This window comes from Lasioglossum baleicum, chromosome 5 (genome assembly GCF_051020765.1).
Source record: "Lasioglossum baleicum chromosome 5, iyLasBale1, whole genome shotgun sequence".
Lineage (NCBI taxonomy): Eukaryota > Metazoa > Arthropoda > Insecta > Hymenoptera > Halictidae > Lasioglossum > Lasioglossum baleicum.
The window spans coordinates 17,371,527-17,387,516 of NC_134933.1; the positions used below are offsets into that span (position 1 = coordinate 17,371,527).

Below are 15,990 nucleotides of genomic sequence, written 5' to 3' on the forward strand. Positions count from 1 at the left end.
TAAACATTACAGCGTTTGGGCAGCAAAATAAAATATTCCTGTAAGGTGACGCTAGTGACTCCCAAGTGCTCCCAAGTCGAGGAGTTTCGCCTCTGCATACAATACATACAAGAATATTCTGTGTCCGTCGTGAGAGAAAAAGAATCCTGTTGTCTTTTTCATTATTAACTGGAAATGACGCACAATTCATTGTGTAGAACAGTGATGCACAAGTAGAATCAATTGTTGAGGAATTCATGGGAAGTTGAGACGATTCTATTGATAAACAGTATGTCGAATCAAAAAGGCTTGTGTACAGTGCACGAATACCTCATGAAAATACTGCTTGAGTGAAACTGTTGATTTTCTGCCACTTAAATCTTTCTTGCCAAAAAAACACAAGCTGTTGATGTATCATTCTTTGGATAAGGCTTTTTACAAAAGGTTATGTGTACGATAATCGATGATTAATATGTTCTGAGACGTTGTCCGTGTTGAATCGGTGGTTGATTATATAGTTCGCAGATTTTGAAACTGATTAATTAAGTAAACCATTCATCGATAGACTTGCCCGCGTCGGTAACGTTAAAAAACACATTCCCCCGGGTATGTTGAGATTATCCTAAATAACGATCAACGTTGATATCGTGAGATCCGCTCGTAATAATGGCCGATGAAACAGACATGGTTCGTCTTGCCAACGAGGATACCGAGTGTCTGGAAGCAGAAGTAGACGGTGATGATGTAGATGAAGAAGGCTCCGACGGGGTTGTCGTTCCAGAGCTTCAGGGTACATTATCCAAATGGACAAATTATATACATGGCTGGCAAACTAGATTTATTGTTCTCAAAGATGGTACTTTATCTTATTACAAATCTGAGCAGGACAGTGGATTTGGATGTCGTGGTTCAATAAGTTTGTATAAAGCTAACATTAAGGTACGAACTGATACAATGTGTTTTTCTGTTCTATGCTTCTTGGTACATTCATGGGAAAACATTGTAATATTACTTTTTACCAACTGTGTTTCGTTAGGCGCACGAATTCGACGAATGTAGATTTGATGTGTCTGTTAATGATTGCCTAGTATGGTATTTAAGAGCGAACAGTCCAGAGGAAAAACAACGTTGGGTAGATATCCTGAAATCGTATAAGGTATTTTAATTTTATCATAATCATACTTTATTCGTTTCCTTTGTATTTATGTAACACATATACATATTGTAGTCTCCTCCTTTAACCATTTTAGTGCCATGCAGCACGATTCAGATTTCATGTCTCAATTGATCTTGATAGTACAAAAAACTGAGAAAACATTTTAAAACGCATTGCTATTGTGCTGCTTTGTATTCTTCTCTGTAGAAACAGAATAGCACGATCACGCTGCTTGGCGCTATTCAACATGATGTTTTAAATGACCCCTTTTTTATTTAAATTTAAGATTTAATAAGCATCTGGTAGATTAAGTATTAATCTGTTCCCAAGTGCTAACCTAAACGATATAAACGGTTTGCTACACTGTATTAAATTTGTGTCTCTTTATTATAAACAGTCAGAGTCTGGTTACGGAAGCGAAAACAGTCTGAAACGTCATGGCAGCGCCATTTCGCTTGTGTCGAATACGCAGTCTATTACAAGCGCAGGTAGCTTTACCAAACGTGGCGTTAGAGGATTGAAAGAGAAATTAGCAGAGCTCGAGACCTTCAGGGATATCTTGGTTAAGCAAATTGATACTCTGCAAAAATATTTTGATAAATGTGCAGAGAATGCTAAGAATATTTCCACAAAAGGTAAGTAAGCCGATAATTTCTGTATGGATGCGCTCGGCTGTTTCATAGTGTTTTGTTTCAAGCTAATCACGTTTATTTGACAATTAAGAGCTCTTTGTAACTTCGAATCAGGAAAAGTTGTTTCGTTTCAGAAAGTAAAGTGGAGACAATGTTTGATCCAGCTGAACAGGCAGTAGATTTTAAGGGAGAAGCGATAACGTTCAAAGCGACTAGCGAAGGTGTGTTGGCAACGTTGCAGCACTGTGTCGAGTTAATGGTACAGCGAGAAGATGCATGGCGTCGTCGATGGGAAAAAGAAGTTGAGAAAAAACGAAAAGTCCAAGAGCTGTACAAAGTGTTGAAAGATCAAGTTGGAACACAACAAACCGATTCACCGAGACCCAGGGTTCTTATCCACGGAGGTCCCGATTACGAGGTTTGATTGTGTGAAACTAAAAATATTTATAGAAACGGTCAAAGAACGAAAAACATGTTTAATCTTGAATCGAACAGGAAGGTCCGCATAGTGCTCTCTGTGATGAAGAATTTTACGATGCAGTAGAGACTGGATTGGATAAAATCGACGAAGAGAATCAGTTGAGAGACCGTTTGAAGCAAAAGTCAGTTTCAATTTTAACTCTTCCTACAATGTCGGCAGCCAAGCACAGACTGTGGCCAGAGGTATCGTCTTAGTTTTATAATGATCAAGGATTTTGTTTGAATAATACTGTATCTTGAATTTGTGCTCGGTCCGTATCTAGATTGAAAAAATAACGATGCAACAGCTGCATTATGCACGACTCGGTGTAGGAGCCGGTGGATGGCAATTGTTCGCCGAGGACGGCGACATGCGAATGTACAGACGTGAAGAAGAAGCGGATGGCTTGGTGGTAGATCCGCTGAAAGCGTGTCATGTTGTAAAAGGGGTCACAGGTCACGAGGTTTGCCAGATATTCTTCAGTCCTGAGTATAGAACTGGATGGGAAGCGACTCTGGAGGACATGACCGTGGTCGAAAACATTTCCAAAGATACTTTAGTGTTTCTCCAAACCCATAGACGAATTTGGCCGGCGAGTCAGAGAGACGCTCTATTTTGGTCGCACATGCGTCGCGTATCCGATGATCAAGATCCGGATGCACTTGATTTATGGATAGTTTGTAACCATAGTACAGAACATCCTGAGCATCCTGTAAGTCTTCAGAATAGTTTGGAAAAACTCCAATAAATTTCCAATAAATAGATCTCGCGATAATAAAGTTTTCGTGTTACAGCCAAACACAGGAAAATGTGTACGTGTTTATCTGACCGTGTGTCTTGTGTGTCAAACCTTTATCGATCCGCCGAAAGACGAAGAAGAAATAAAGAGAGATAATATTACATGCAAAATAACATACTGTTCCGTTGGTTGGTATTCAATGTTATTTTTTTTTCTCTTTAGACCGTTTCAATTTAGTTCGCCGTACATCTCATTTATTATGCATGTAATACTCTTATTCGTTAATTACAGTTAATCCTGGTGGATGGGCTCCAGCAGCTGTCTTGCGTGCTGTTTATAAAAGGGAGTATCCAAAGTTCCTTAAACGTTTTACTAGTTTTTGTATCGATCAGTGTAAAGACAAACCGATTATATTTTAATTGTAATTCGATAGATATTCCATATTTTCCATCCAATTATTTCTTTACGACATCGAGGCACTCTTACGCTTCCGATGCATTAATATATCAAAGATAACAAATCAGAAGTTACATAATACAGAAAATTTCGGAAAAGGAAAACTCTCCCAGTATAAATGAAAGTGTTTTGTATACTATTTTTTTTTTTATTTGCTTAATATAATAGCTTAATGGAACAGAATATAAACTGTTGCATCGAAAGTGATTTAATAAAGTGTAAAAAAAAAGTAATTATATACACTTTCGAGGTAAACTTTGGAACACGCGCGCAGAAGCACTGTTTATAAATTATATTTACTTCTTTAAATACTAGCTTGTTATTTTATTGTTATACACAATGCTGTCGCAAGCCATTTGTAAAAATCTTAACGAAACGATAACATATACATTTATCTATTGTTACATTAAATATCCAATTAAATACGAATCTGTATAATACAAATCATATTGTTATTTTTATTTATACATAAAACGTGTATATCGATACACAATATAATGGTCGAATGAAGAAACATAATAAAGACTGTTGTAGATTTGTCTTAAATCGCATTCTATCTGTTACTTTAATCCGATCTTTCTAACATATTTACACGTCCTTAATCATTAAATATGTACAGGTTAATCAGACCAAATTAAGAAAGGAGTTTTTGTAAGAAATAAATTTATTTCTATAAATTATTTAACTAAAATTATAAAATTTCTATATCATGTATGTACATCGTACAAAATAGTTTTACCTTGTACCCTCTGTTTGACACGAACTGATTGAAACATATATTTTAACAAATTTCAACTGTTTAAATGTATACTACATGCTACGTGTTTTCCCAGTATGTTCTTCAAGAAATTACATGTTTGATGACATTTAGATCGAATTCAAATGAACAAGAATTCAATTCTTCAAATTACAAGAGGCGGGTACAGATATACAAATGCGTTTCTGTATTCTTATAAACTAATTATTACGAATTACGATAATGGCCAAAATTGAAGATATACAATAGTTATGCATTTTTGGAAACGTGTTTTTTTTATTGAAAAGTAAAATCAAAAGAATCTTATATTTAAAAAATGCAGTTCGACAAACGCATTTAGTTATCTCATAAAAACAGAGTATAATAATTGTAAAATTGAATGTTTTCGTTATAATATAATATTTACAATTTTAATTACCTAATTTTAGCCATTATATTAACAAATTATTTTCTAGTGCGATTATGCGTAAATACAACACATTGAATTTCGTAAAATCACTATAAACTATAAGAAAAAAGTAGGTATACATTGATTGCAATGCACAATGCGTATCTATGGACACCATTTTAATTCGATGAAAAATGGAAGATTTGTGACAATTATATTTACAATGTATATCATCTACAACTGTGTGCTATTCATCATGGCAAACATAAATATATATACTTTACTCCAAAACTTCGTTGGAACTTCGATCCATTTATAGAAATTTTCAATGCAATACAATTGTATATTAGTGTACGTCAAATGAAATTAAATCCGATTAAAAGTTATAATGCTTCCCCAAGATTTTCAATTATGTTTGTCACTTGTACGAGTCCAAGACAAATAAGTCTTATGTATCGGTAGTGAAAGCAAAATACGAAAACCGTAAATACTTTTTAGGTGATTCCGTATATAAAAAATGTGTATTCGTTTTCTATATTTTCAATTACTATTATCTTCATTATTCATAAGAATAAGAGCCTAATTTCTTTAATACACTAGGACCTTTCTCTTCGTACTCTTCCCTGGTTATCCATACCGACTCTCGATCCTTTGTTATTTCCGCTAATACAGCACCGCCCATAAAAACCATATCCTTGCGTCTAGGGGAATCTTCAATTTTTAACTTAAATTTCTGTAAACACATTAAAAAGGTGCACAAAATTATAAATATGAATCTCATGTTCAGACTGCAGATTTTTATGCAAGTATAGATTTTTATAGATTCACTTAAGCGTTTTATTATGTTCGAAAGAAGATAAAAATCTTTACAATTCTTAGTTTTATGCGACCAAAGCTACTACATGTGTACAAAAATCCGCACATTATAAAGCAAATTTATTATACTTACACTTAATTTTGAAGTATCATTCTTTAATACTCTTTGTAGATAAAGCTGCTTAATTTCTCTTTCAAGCCTAGATGGAAGTCCCGGATACATTGTGCTACCGCCGCTTAAAACAATATGTTTATATAATTCGCTCCTTATATCGATGTCAGCTGCTTGGATAGTGCTGAATACTAATTCAGCTATTCCCTGAGCTTCGACGTTGATTAAATGCGGTTGGAACAACGCTTCCGGCGCTGCAAATCTTTCACCGCCTACTTTGATTACTCTTCCGTCGGGAAGCTAGAAAATTTTGGCTTGAATACAATGTAAATTGATGTTTCCCAAAATTGTAACAGTATATTTACTCACGGTATAGGTCTCGACTAAGACTGTTGTCTCGAACGCTAACTTTTCCTCGGTTTCAATGTTGTAACCGATATAACATAATTTTTCTTTCATCATTCGAACGGTTTCGAAGTCGGCGGAATGATTAAAAGCGTACCCGCGTAACAAAAGAAGTTTTATTAAATACATTGTAATGTCTCGACCAGCTATGTCCAGCCGTCGAGTGAGATGAGGTAAAGCATACTCTTCGAACACAGGACAAATATGAGTGACTCCGTCTCCGGAATCTACTACAACCCCGCTGATCAACCCTTGAGCATATAACGTAAGTACTGCTTGAATTGCAATGTATGTCCCAGCAAATCCATATTTTTCGAACATTACCTGAAATTATTTCGTAAAAGTTAAGCTTAATTATATATTAATTTTGATTAGAGAAATCTATGTTATACAGTAAAGTGGCGATCTAGCTCCCTGAGAATCTCCACGATCATTGTCCTTTCGCCTACCCCTTCCACTGGGGGGCATCCCCGCGAGGGGCCGAGAAGTTCGTGTTTACATGCTGTCCTTTTCTACGTTCGGCATCCTTTGTATTTTTGGCACGATCGGCACGGTCGACGCAGTCATAAAAAAGTAGTTTCCATCCATGATCTCTCTCCCTACTCGAAACAGGCGATGGGAGCTAGATCGCGACTTTACTGTATTTGCAAAGGTGGTGGTTTACCTCAATCATTTTCTCTCTGTTTGTGATAGGATTCATAGGTGGTTCTGTTAACAAAATCTTACACTCTTTGGGATTGATATTCATTTTCTCTTTACCGAACGTGTAGTCCCAAACATGACACATGTCCTCCCAATTTCTGCAAGGTGCATGCAACGTCAACAATTTAATAATCCATAATGCGTCTATATTACATAGAAAATGTCCATACACACCTAACAATTCCATTTTGCATTGGATAACTAATTTCTAACATAGATCGAAGTTTGCTTGCTTCATCTCCGACCATTAAATCCTGTGATAGTAAATAACAATGACTTAAAAATGATTATGTGCCCTGCACATATGTGTATTTTTAGTTAACATAAACTGTTAGTATTTAAATAATTCAACAAACCATTCTAGAATTGTATAGATTAAGTTATATGAATATGCTTAACTAAAAAGACATAGTACTTCCATTCGCACGAAAAATAATTTGTTTTATAGTTCCTATTGTAGAAAATTTATTACTAACAGGTACATTACCTTTCTTCTTTTAATATTCGCATAGTCGCTCGGACAGTATATTATATATAAAAAAAAAATTCGAAAACTACAGAGACCCTATTGATAGACCAGTAAACATTTTAGTTGTGTTTTTAAGCACTGATGTAGTACCGACAGTTGTACGTATTAGCATCAAAAAATGCAAGAAACTTACAGGCATGTTAAGCACATCCTACGAGAGCAAGTGTAAGCACACAAATATATTAGATAATTATCAAAAATACAATATACACACAAACCCACACACAATAAATATTAATTACATCGGCTTTGTAGACATTTTCTTTTTTTTATCTCTTTTGATACTCCGTATCCTCTGTGTACTTGATAAATGGATAACAAAGGCGGTAACCAATTATGTGGTGGGCAAATTGACCACAAATAATTGACATAGAAAGATTAATTAAATTTTAATACAAACTATCGTATATCCTAGTAGTTTTAAAAATAATTTCCATCTTACTTTTTGCATCTACACTCCACTCTGATATTTGTGTTAGCGAAAAAGGTTAGCGAGTCAAACTTTTTATTTACATCAGTGGACAAACGCATTTTCAATCGAATTTTCTAACATTGAAGCACACCGCATAATGTGAATTGACTTACACGAATACAATATTCTTGCTGAAAATTAAGCGAGTTATTAATATATTTTGCTTTGAATATTATTAACTACAAGTAGTTTTCCATAGCAAGAAGGTACTTCCGAGTTTAGCAATCAAAATGAGAAATATTCAAACTTTTACGAGTATCCTTGCGAAAGTGTAGAATTCAAGTTCATTATTATAGTTCATTATATCTCTTCGTCAAATACAATAAACATATACTAAAGTTAAAGCAACCAAATTTTGTCCACAAATCATATTTACAATCGATTGGCGAATAATGAAATAAAATTATGACAAATATTCTATTTAGTTCCTTCGATTACGTTTGAGAAATTGAAAAATTTACCTTCACATCGATGTCTCCTATCTTATTGACTGCTCTGATTATAGGACGTCCAACTATCGATGGAAATATATGTGCTGGAAAATTTGCTCCTGCATATCCGCACTTGACAAACTACAAACAAAAAATTGTTACATATGTACTTGTCAAAATCTGTGTAATCCAATGACTTCTTTTCTCTAGACTGTTATTTACAAGAAACTGATTAATAGACTGTGGATTTTTGGGTCCCATGGAAATCACCGCCACAGATTTCTCCGACATAATTTTCGCCGACTCCAGATTTGTCCGACAACAGCTTTGGCCGACAACGCCTTTAACCAACAACGAATTTGATCGACAACGAATTTGATCCACAACAACTTAAGACGACCACAGTATGTATTATCATACAGTATTATCATACAATATTGTCATACTGTGTCTTAAGTCGTTGTGGATCAAATACATTGTCAATCAAATTCGTTGTCGGTTAAAGGCATTGTCGGCCAAAGCTATTGTTGGACAAATCTGCAGTCAGAGAAATGTTGTCGGCGAAAACCGTGTCGGTGATTTCCATGGGACCCAGATTTTTATGCATTTATGAAGAAATTGGCTAGGTGAAATATAAAACAGTGAAGAATTAGAAAAATCTAAAAATAGTGTCATGTTGTTTTTAGGTGTAAAAAACTATTAGGGGATGAAATAGATTTGTATTTAACTCCCGCTGCCCACGATCGCTGCTGAACATTTCTACTTTGCATAAAGATCTGCACTCTACTGATTAAGTTTCTTTTAAATGTAGCAGAATCGTTAAAGACTATTGATAGAATTCCGATAGCTAAAACCATTAACCATTTGCACTACTTTGTCGAGTGTGACTCGACATCGTAGAAAGAAAGTAAATGAAACGTGTTTTTATATGTATTTGGTTCTTCCTTTATTTATTGAAGTCGTATTTTTTAGTGAAAAACAAATATAACTTCCACAAATATAAATTACAACAAAGTTTCAGAGCTATATTTAATATAATTAGTGAGCAAAATTGTTTAAAATAAGTGGCAGTCAAGGGACTGTCCTTTGAAGGAAATTTCAAATGAAACACTTTAAATAATAGGGAGTTGTTGGCAACAAAATTGAAAAATAATTCGGAGTGCAAAGGGTATGATACGAGTCTCAAAGAAATATATAGAAAATCGACGCAGAAAGAAATTGCAAGTAAGGGATGAAAGTTGTATGTATAACCTTACCCCTGTTCCGTTATCGCAAACGATGATCTTTCTGCCTTTGCTATCCATTTTTTCGTCACTGTAGTTACTAAAACCGATCTTTCTTGTTTCTCGTGTTAAATTATATTAAACATTACACATTCCCCAAAGTGACTAATTCCTGCAGATTTTAGGGCGTTACCGGCATGACGTTTTTGGAAGCAACGGACGTTGTGAAGTCGGACTTGCAGTTCCTTCGGAACGACAAATATTTTTACTTTCCGGTTGATCAAATTGGAATAAACGAGTCGTAAATAATCCTTGTTCAAACGTGAAATCACCTGTACTATAAAATACACACCGAATCAATTGTTAGAACAAATCGCTGATTTCCAGCGTAAGTCCCTGTCGTATTCTAGGTTCGTTTCTTTAAGTCCGACACGCAATCGTTACAGCTCGATTGGCTGGACGATATCTGCTTCCAACAGTTCCAACGTTTCGTTGTTATCAATTTTTCTCAGCAATATTTACAGATAAAATGTTTCCGTTCGAAATTCGAATACCCCACTTTTACTCTGACTTCACCTAAACGTGTTCGTGTTTGACATTTAAAAAAATAAGACGACACAACAATGTTATGTATTGGGAAAGTAGCTTTAGGAAAAAATTATTGCGATCTCTTTTATCCTTGAATAATTTTTTTCCAACACCATAATTTTCTTATACAATCACTCGTTTCTTGGATTCGTAACGCGACACGGATAATATTTTAATTGTATTCGCAAACAATGGCAACACCGATTGCTTATTTAACTAGGAAAGAATCGATCTCCAGCTGTCATCGTTTGCACAGGTAAGTACCCCGATTTAGTTTATTTTTTATACTTGTTGCTTCACCGTTCTCCTTTTCCAGTGAGAATTTATCAGAGGAAGAGAATAAATGTATTTACGGAAAATGTAATAATTATTGGGGACATGGTCACAATTATACAGGTAATTTTTATTATTGCATCAGTATATTTATTATTTCTCGTATTGATCGATATTTTTTTTTATTTAGTTAAAGTCACTGTGCGTGGACCGGTGGATCCCGTAACTGGTATGGTAATGAATTTAACGGATTTAAAAATATACATGAAGAAAGTGTTGATGGATCAGTTGGACCATAAGAATTTGGATAAAGATGTACCTTATTTCAAAAATGTTGTCTCTACCACTGAAAATCTGGCCATTTATATATTTAATGAACTAAAACAAATTATGCCCAATCCAGAGCTGTTGTATGAGGTCAAAATTTACGAAACTGATAATAATATTGTTACTTACAGAGGAGAGAATCAAGTGTAATGCTTCATTAATTTTTAAACAAGATATACTTTTCACATATAAGAGTACACAAATATATCACAATGTGTTTTTAATGATCACACATAAAATATTAGTCTTCTTATTTATGTATGTAAATAGATTATTGCATTATAAATTGTTTACAGAAGTTGTTGAAGGTAAATGTGTAAAATATAAAATAATATATAAACATGCTCTCTGAAAACAAAGAACTCAATCATTGAAAGAATATTCGATAAAATACTTTTACAATTCTTTGATATCACACTGAACAATATGCAATAGCGGTTATCATTGTCTTCATTTCAGATCAATACTGCATCTTCTCCTTCAGTACACAAATATATTAGAACAATATCGATTTGCGTTCCTTAAGAGAATAAATGTTTTGCATAATTTATCTTAATATTGCACTTCTAAAGATAGCTACTAATCTCCTAATCACACATACATATATATTTGTACAAAAAGAAATATCTAGAGTAAGTAGTATCACAAATTTAAACAGACATTCTATGCAAGATACACAGATGTAAAATATATATATATATAAATATCTCTTTGTAAAAACACCGATATAAAGTTAAGTTATTTGAATAAACAAAGTAATCAACATACTTTCCAATGTCTACTCTACTGTATCCTTTATCTATCTGTCTTCGAAATTATGATCCTCGATCGGTAAATGCAAAATGCAGCCTTCTTAATTTCAGTATCGATACTTATATATTTGTGTTTGTATCTAGCTTAACGTAACTCCTAATGGTCACGTATGGTATACCGAGTTCAAAGTCGTCTTTCGGCCAGTATTTTAGCACAGGCGATTGATGCGGCTTCTCATCCTTCACAGAGAAATACGCGAAAAGCACAGCTGCCGTGTAACTCGCGATGAAAATGAATAAATGCCAGAGTGCATGTAAATACGGAAAGTTTAAGTTCAGCCAGGTATCGCAGAATAAACGATCGTTTAACCAGCAAGTAACTGCTAGCAACCAAACAGCCCCGCATCTTAAACCCAATCTGTAGACCCTCATCGATTTGGTCCTTAAAAAGCAATATAAAAAGATTAGAATTTCATATTACATTATTTCATGGACTTTCTGCGCAAGTAAATTTACCTTTTCAATTCAATTATCATGAAGCCAAATGCAGGTATGCCCAGACTCATCAAAGCGAACGCATTGATCGCAGGATGTATAAACGATAAACCAGTTGCGATAAGAGTTGGTAGCATTGCGCACATAGATAGAAGTTTCCTATCATTATGTAAAATGTTCGGGAAATATCTCCGTGGGAAAAACATACAAAAACCTGCCATGTACACCCATAAAATTGCTAATTCATCTAACAGTTGACCTATTATAACAATCAAAAAAACATGTCAATTGCATTTATTACTAGACAGCGCATTTTATGCAATTATGACAAAAATGAGTAGGTGCAATTTAAAACAGTAAGAAAGAAAATAAATTTCTATTTCATATCAGTTTGTTGCAATTCGAGTAAAAAATTCTTATTTTGCATAAATAACCGCTGTCTATTCATTACTATTGTATTTATGAATTATTCAATGAATTTACTCACCTATAAGAGACAAGGTAGCATGAAAGTATGCACTGCTGAGGCCTACTATCATTAACAAAAACCAAATCACGTGAATTCCAGGATTCACGAATCTCCCATAATCTCTGAACAAGTGCATAAGAACAGGAGGAAGCAACAAAAACACCAAATTGCTCAGCTGTAAACGAGAAACAAAGCATTTTATTCTACTACTAATATTGTTATATTAATGTTCCCTAAAAAAATTAAGAGTTTATTATTGTTTTTGTGGGGTACAAACCGTGTTCATAAATTCTGCGATACTAGACGAAATGCTATAATTGCCTTCGCACCAGTCGACTGGCGAACTGCCAGCTTCGAACGGTTTCCACATGTTGAAGTCTAAATATTTATCGTGTCACTCGATTAAAACAAATCCAAACCTCTGAGAACAGAATAATTCTTAAAGCTGTATTTGCTAAAAGAAATTCAAGTAATTTGAATTGTCCTGATTTGAACTCACAAAGAACGACAGAACAAAGGAACGTCCACCGTCCACAGCCGATCTTCGATCAGTGCATGCTGCCTCGCACAAATGCTTGGACGCCCGCTAAAGACTTGTTATATGCAATAAAGGTGTCTCATGTCTATTGCAATACCTTGCACAAAGGACGATTAAAAAACAGTGTATATTCGCGGGTAAACACAAGTGTTGTTTGTGTTTTTATCAGCGATCGAAAGCAATCGAAAGAGACAAGTCAGACAAGTAATGAGAGCTCAGTCACACATATCCCGCTACTATACATATATTGGCTACCAGCTACGCTACCACTACATATCCCTCCCTCAAGAGCATCTGTGAGAATGCGCATCAATGACGCATGGTTTGTTCTCAAACGAAATTCTCTATGTAGAAAAAAGATGACGAAAAAATATGAACAAAACCCAACAAAACCTTATATACATTGTTATTATACATAAGAATACTAATCTTATATATATCTGTAATTATCTTCATCAATACAATATTAATAAATAATATATATTTTAGATGCCACGTTTTCAAATTATAGAAATATACATACAATGTAAATAACTTTACACATACATTATTTATTTTATACATTTTATATTTATACATTTCTCGCCATACGTGTAATTGTAATTCGTATTCCTACAATTTTCTAATAGATATACATAAGATATATCTTGTAACTGAACATAAAAATGAAATTAATTAATCAATCAAACGAAAAATATCAACTTTGACTGACTTTGACACATGCATATACTATGTATGCACCTATGACGTAAGAATTTAGTCGTCACTCAATTGGTAAACCAATGATCTTATGGAAGCGTTTGAAAATAAACGATTGTATTTATACAGCTAGTATACAAGTGATATGTCGATTTAACGTCAATCTCAACGATTTCACACATATTTCAAGCTGGATGAATTAAGGATTAAAGGTGCACCAACATTTCTATTTAGCATCAAATTTTGCATCGGTAAGAGGTAAGTTCGCGAACTTCCATTGAAAACACTACGAGAGAAATTTAACAGGTTCATCGTGAGTATAACCTATTTTACATCCGTTAACGTTTAACCATTTACAGAAGCAAATGTCATATGAAGAAGGTTTCTAAAGTAGTTTGTCATTGTAAAAAACGCTTATTTTAATATATGAATCAGATAACACGAAATATTCTCACGAGCATAAATATAAGTATCAATCCTCGAGATACACATAAATATGTATCCTTTAGGAAATTGACATTTTCTTTATCGTAAATTAGTTACACCTAATTATTACCTTCATCTACGGAATTGGAATAATAATTTAGATTCTTTTCGGAGGGATCGCTTGTAATAATCAACAATAATCTATAGCTATCTGATAAAGGTGGTAACCATATTTATGCAAATTGCTTTTGACAGATTCACGTTCAAAATGTTAAAGTAATGCAGAAATAAAATGTCTAACAACAGTAGTTTCAAAAGTTTATAGTGCATTAAAATTGATAAATGTGCATGTACGCCTAATTTAATGAATAGATCTATCGACGAATAGCTGATAAGTATTTTTACATATTAAATGATACAGTCGAGGACAATATTAAGTGGATACTCTTAAAAATCGTATAGCTTTTTTAAAATTGGTCCAAAGAACTTGAATTTTTTAAAGATGTTAGACTGACTAGTTTGCTAGAGAATGAGTAAACAAAAATTTGTTTAGATTGCAATTGGTAGGAATCATACAAAATTTAAAAAATTATGTTGTCAACTTTTTTATGTGAGCCTGTAATGATAATTTAAAAAATGCTTTTTTAAATGAGTTATATACATACTGAAAGTTTTATCAAAATCGGTCTACATTGCAATGAGCTACATATGTTTGAAAATGAGAGCCTAAGGGTGTGTGTATATATTTATATATTGTTACAGATGTCACTAACGTTTCAACAAATTGTACTGGACGCAAAGAAGTTAGTGATTAAAATATCAGACCATGAAAACGTTGCGGATAATCTGATAAGCGAAATAGAATCAGTTTTTACGCAAATCATTAATATGAAACAGGTAAAAGTTAGTTTGCATTGAACCATAATATGAGGATAAACAATTAATAAAATTGAAAGACAAACGCTAATTTTAATGTTTCTTATTCATGTTACAAATACATAGTATCAAGAAGAAGTAGACATTTTGAACAAGGAAGCAAAACAAAGACCACACGTACAATTAATTGCAAATATACACAGGGAAAGTAAACATTTGCAAGAAATACAAGCTCAAAATAAACAACTGAAAAATGCATTAAAAGATCATCAGCATGTTCTCGAATTAATAATGTCTAAATACAGACAGCAGACTGCATCTTTGTTACGTCTGTGTAAAACGGATCTTACTTCATTACATAATTCAAAATACGCAAATGTAAATATAAATTTCGTTCAATTGTAATCGATGTAATTTGTTTATCGTATTACTACTTTATATTGATTTTTCTAAAATTACAGATAATTACAAGTCAAGCTGAAAAAATTAATGAAATGGCAGCAATAATGAAAACTGCGGCTACCTTAGACGAGGAAAGTGAATTAAAAGAGAAAGAGATGTATCATAGTTTAAAGGAAGAGAATGCAACACTGCGAGAATTAGTTAATATTGCGAATAAGTATGGTTCCCTAAACAAGGAAAGCGAAATGGATAATAAAGATGTTCAAACAGACCCGGAAACCTTATAAAAAAATTTTGTAATGTATACAATTCTTATATAAAGTTCATATTATTCCTTTCATATTTTATAGCATAATTGCTGTCAAAAAAGAGGTGTATTATCTGTAATGCAATAAAGTGCACATGCAATATATGATCATACTATACATTTTTAATGAATTTTATTAAAACGAAAGGGTTTCTGATTGTTATATTTATTTCACGTCACTATTTTCTGTAATAATTGTATTGTAGTTAGGAGTAGATTAAATATTTCTTATGAAAAATAGAGGAATATTTTCAAAGCATGTAATTTTTGATACATCACAGGGGATCGAAGTACTCGAATATTCCCGCCTTCTTACGCAAGGTTAAAACGTTTACTAATAACTAATAACTGTTCGGCAACAGGTGGGAAAAAATTAAGAAATCATACTTTATGATAATGTAAAAAAAAAATCAAGTAAGTTTGGCTTCGTTTTCACGTCACTAATAATTAAAGGCGACCAATAGTAACTTTCGATTTGAATTGTGGAGGCTATCATTGGTGGGATGACGAAGATTTTTAATCGCTAATAACTTGGTGTAAATTGAATATTTTTATTCTTTATTTTTGTCTCGTTATCTATT

General features: G+C 33.4%; 5 protein-coding genes across 15 annotated transcripts; 3 read left to right on the plus strand and 2 right to left on the minus strand.

Moving 5' to 3' along the window:
• Positions 1-90: 90 nt before the first annotated feature.
• Positions 91-3,473, plus strand: Cert (ceramide transfer protein). 4 transcript variants are annotated; one of them, XM_076423337.1, is made up of 10 exons: positions 92-585; positions 662-769; positions 865-918; positions 1,016-1,135; positions 1,533-1,770; positions 1,902-2,185; positions 2,263-2,430; positions 2,511-2,939; positions 3,022-3,154; positions 3,258-3,473. In XM_076423337.1, the coding sequence occupies exons 2-10, from the start codon at positions 728-730 to the stop codon at positions 3,383-3,385; spliced, it is 1,596 nt and encodes a 531-aa protein (XP_076279452.1). In that variant the 5' UTR covers positions 92-585; positions 662-727; the 3' UTR covers positions 3,386-3,473. The 4 variants fall into 4 exon arrangements, with proteins under 4 accessions (XP_076279450.1, XP_076279452.1, XP_076279451.1 ...); XM_076423335.1 differs by having other exon boundaries at positions 91-585; positions 662-918; XM_076423336.1 differs by having other exon boundaries at positions 92-769.
• A 130-nt stretch (positions 3,474-3,603) lies between these two features.
• Arp2 (Actin-related protein 2) lies at positions 3,604-9,433 on the minus strand. 4 transcript variants are annotated; one of them, XM_076423349.1, is made up of 9 exons: positions 9,291-9,433; positions 8,065-8,175; positions 7,717-7,734; positions 7,265-7,282; positions 6,777-6,856; positions 6,565-6,700; positions 5,865-6,224; positions 5,517-5,795; positions 3,604-5,300 (listed from the first exon to the last, which is right to left on the minus strand). In XM_076423349.1, exons 1-9 carry the CDS (start codon positions 9,336-9,338, stop codon positions 5,127-5,129), a joined length of 1,224 nt encoding a protein of 407 aa, XP_076279464.1. In that variant the 5' UTR covers positions 9,339-9,433; the 3' UTR covers positions 3,604-5,126. The 4 variants fall into 4 exon arrangements, with proteins under 4 accessions (XP_076279464.1, XP_076279465.1, XP_076279466.1 ...); XM_076423350.1 differs by lacking the exon at positions 7,717-7,734; XM_076423351.1 differs by lacking the exon at positions 7,265-7,282.
• A 525-nt stretch (positions 9,434-9,958) lies between these two features.
• Positions 9,959-10,595, plus strand: Purple (6-pyruvoyl tetrahydrobiopterin synthase purple). Its single transcript, XM_076423364.1, has 3 exons — positions 9,959-10,101; positions 10,162-10,241; positions 10,309-10,595. The coding sequence occupies exons 1-3, from the start codon at positions 10,037-10,039 to the stop codon at positions 10,593-10,595; spliced, it is 432 nt and encodes a 143-aa protein (XP_076279479.1). The 5' UTR covers positions 9,959-10,036.
• A 2-nt stretch (positions 10,596-10,597) lies between these two features.
• Positions 10,598-14,859, minus strand: Bwa (alkaline ceramidase). Of its 2 annotated transcripts, none has more exons than XM_076423353.1 (5): positions 12,661-14,859; positions 12,439-12,582; positions 12,180-12,336; positions 11,714-11,951; positions 10,598-11,639 (listed from the first exon to the last, which is right to left on the minus strand). In XM_076423353.1, the coding sequence occupies exons 2-5, from the start codon at positions 12,529-12,531 to the stop codon at positions 11,318-11,320; spliced, it is 810 nt and encodes a 269-aa protein (XP_076279468.1). In that variant the 5' UTR covers positions 12,532-12,582; positions 12,661-14,859; the 3' UTR covers positions 10,598-11,317. The 2 variants fall into 2 exon arrangements, with proteins under 2 accessions (XP_076279468.1, XP_076279469.1); XM_076423354.1 differs by having other exon boundaries at positions 12,439-12,599.
• LOC143208701 (FGFR1 oncogene partner 2 homolog) lies at positions 13,431-15,525 on the plus strand. Of its 4 annotated transcripts, none has more exons than XM_076423358.1 (4): positions 13,431-13,711; positions 14,587-14,727; positions 14,827-15,078; positions 15,162-15,525. In XM_076423358.1, exons 2-4 carry the CDS (start codon positions 14,587-14,589, stop codon positions 15,387-15,389), a joined length of 621 nt encoding a protein of 206 aa, XP_076279473.1. In that variant the 5' UTR covers positions 13,431-13,711; the 3' UTR covers positions 15,390-15,525. The 4 variants fall into 4 exon arrangements, with proteins under 4 accessions (XP_076279473.1, XP_076279472.1, XP_076279475.1 ...); XM_076423357.1 differs by having other exon boundaries at positions 13,431-13,656; XM_076423360.1 differs by having other exon boundaries at positions 13,436-13,656; positions 14,587-14,721.
• Positions 15,526-15,990: the final 465 nt, after the last annotated feature.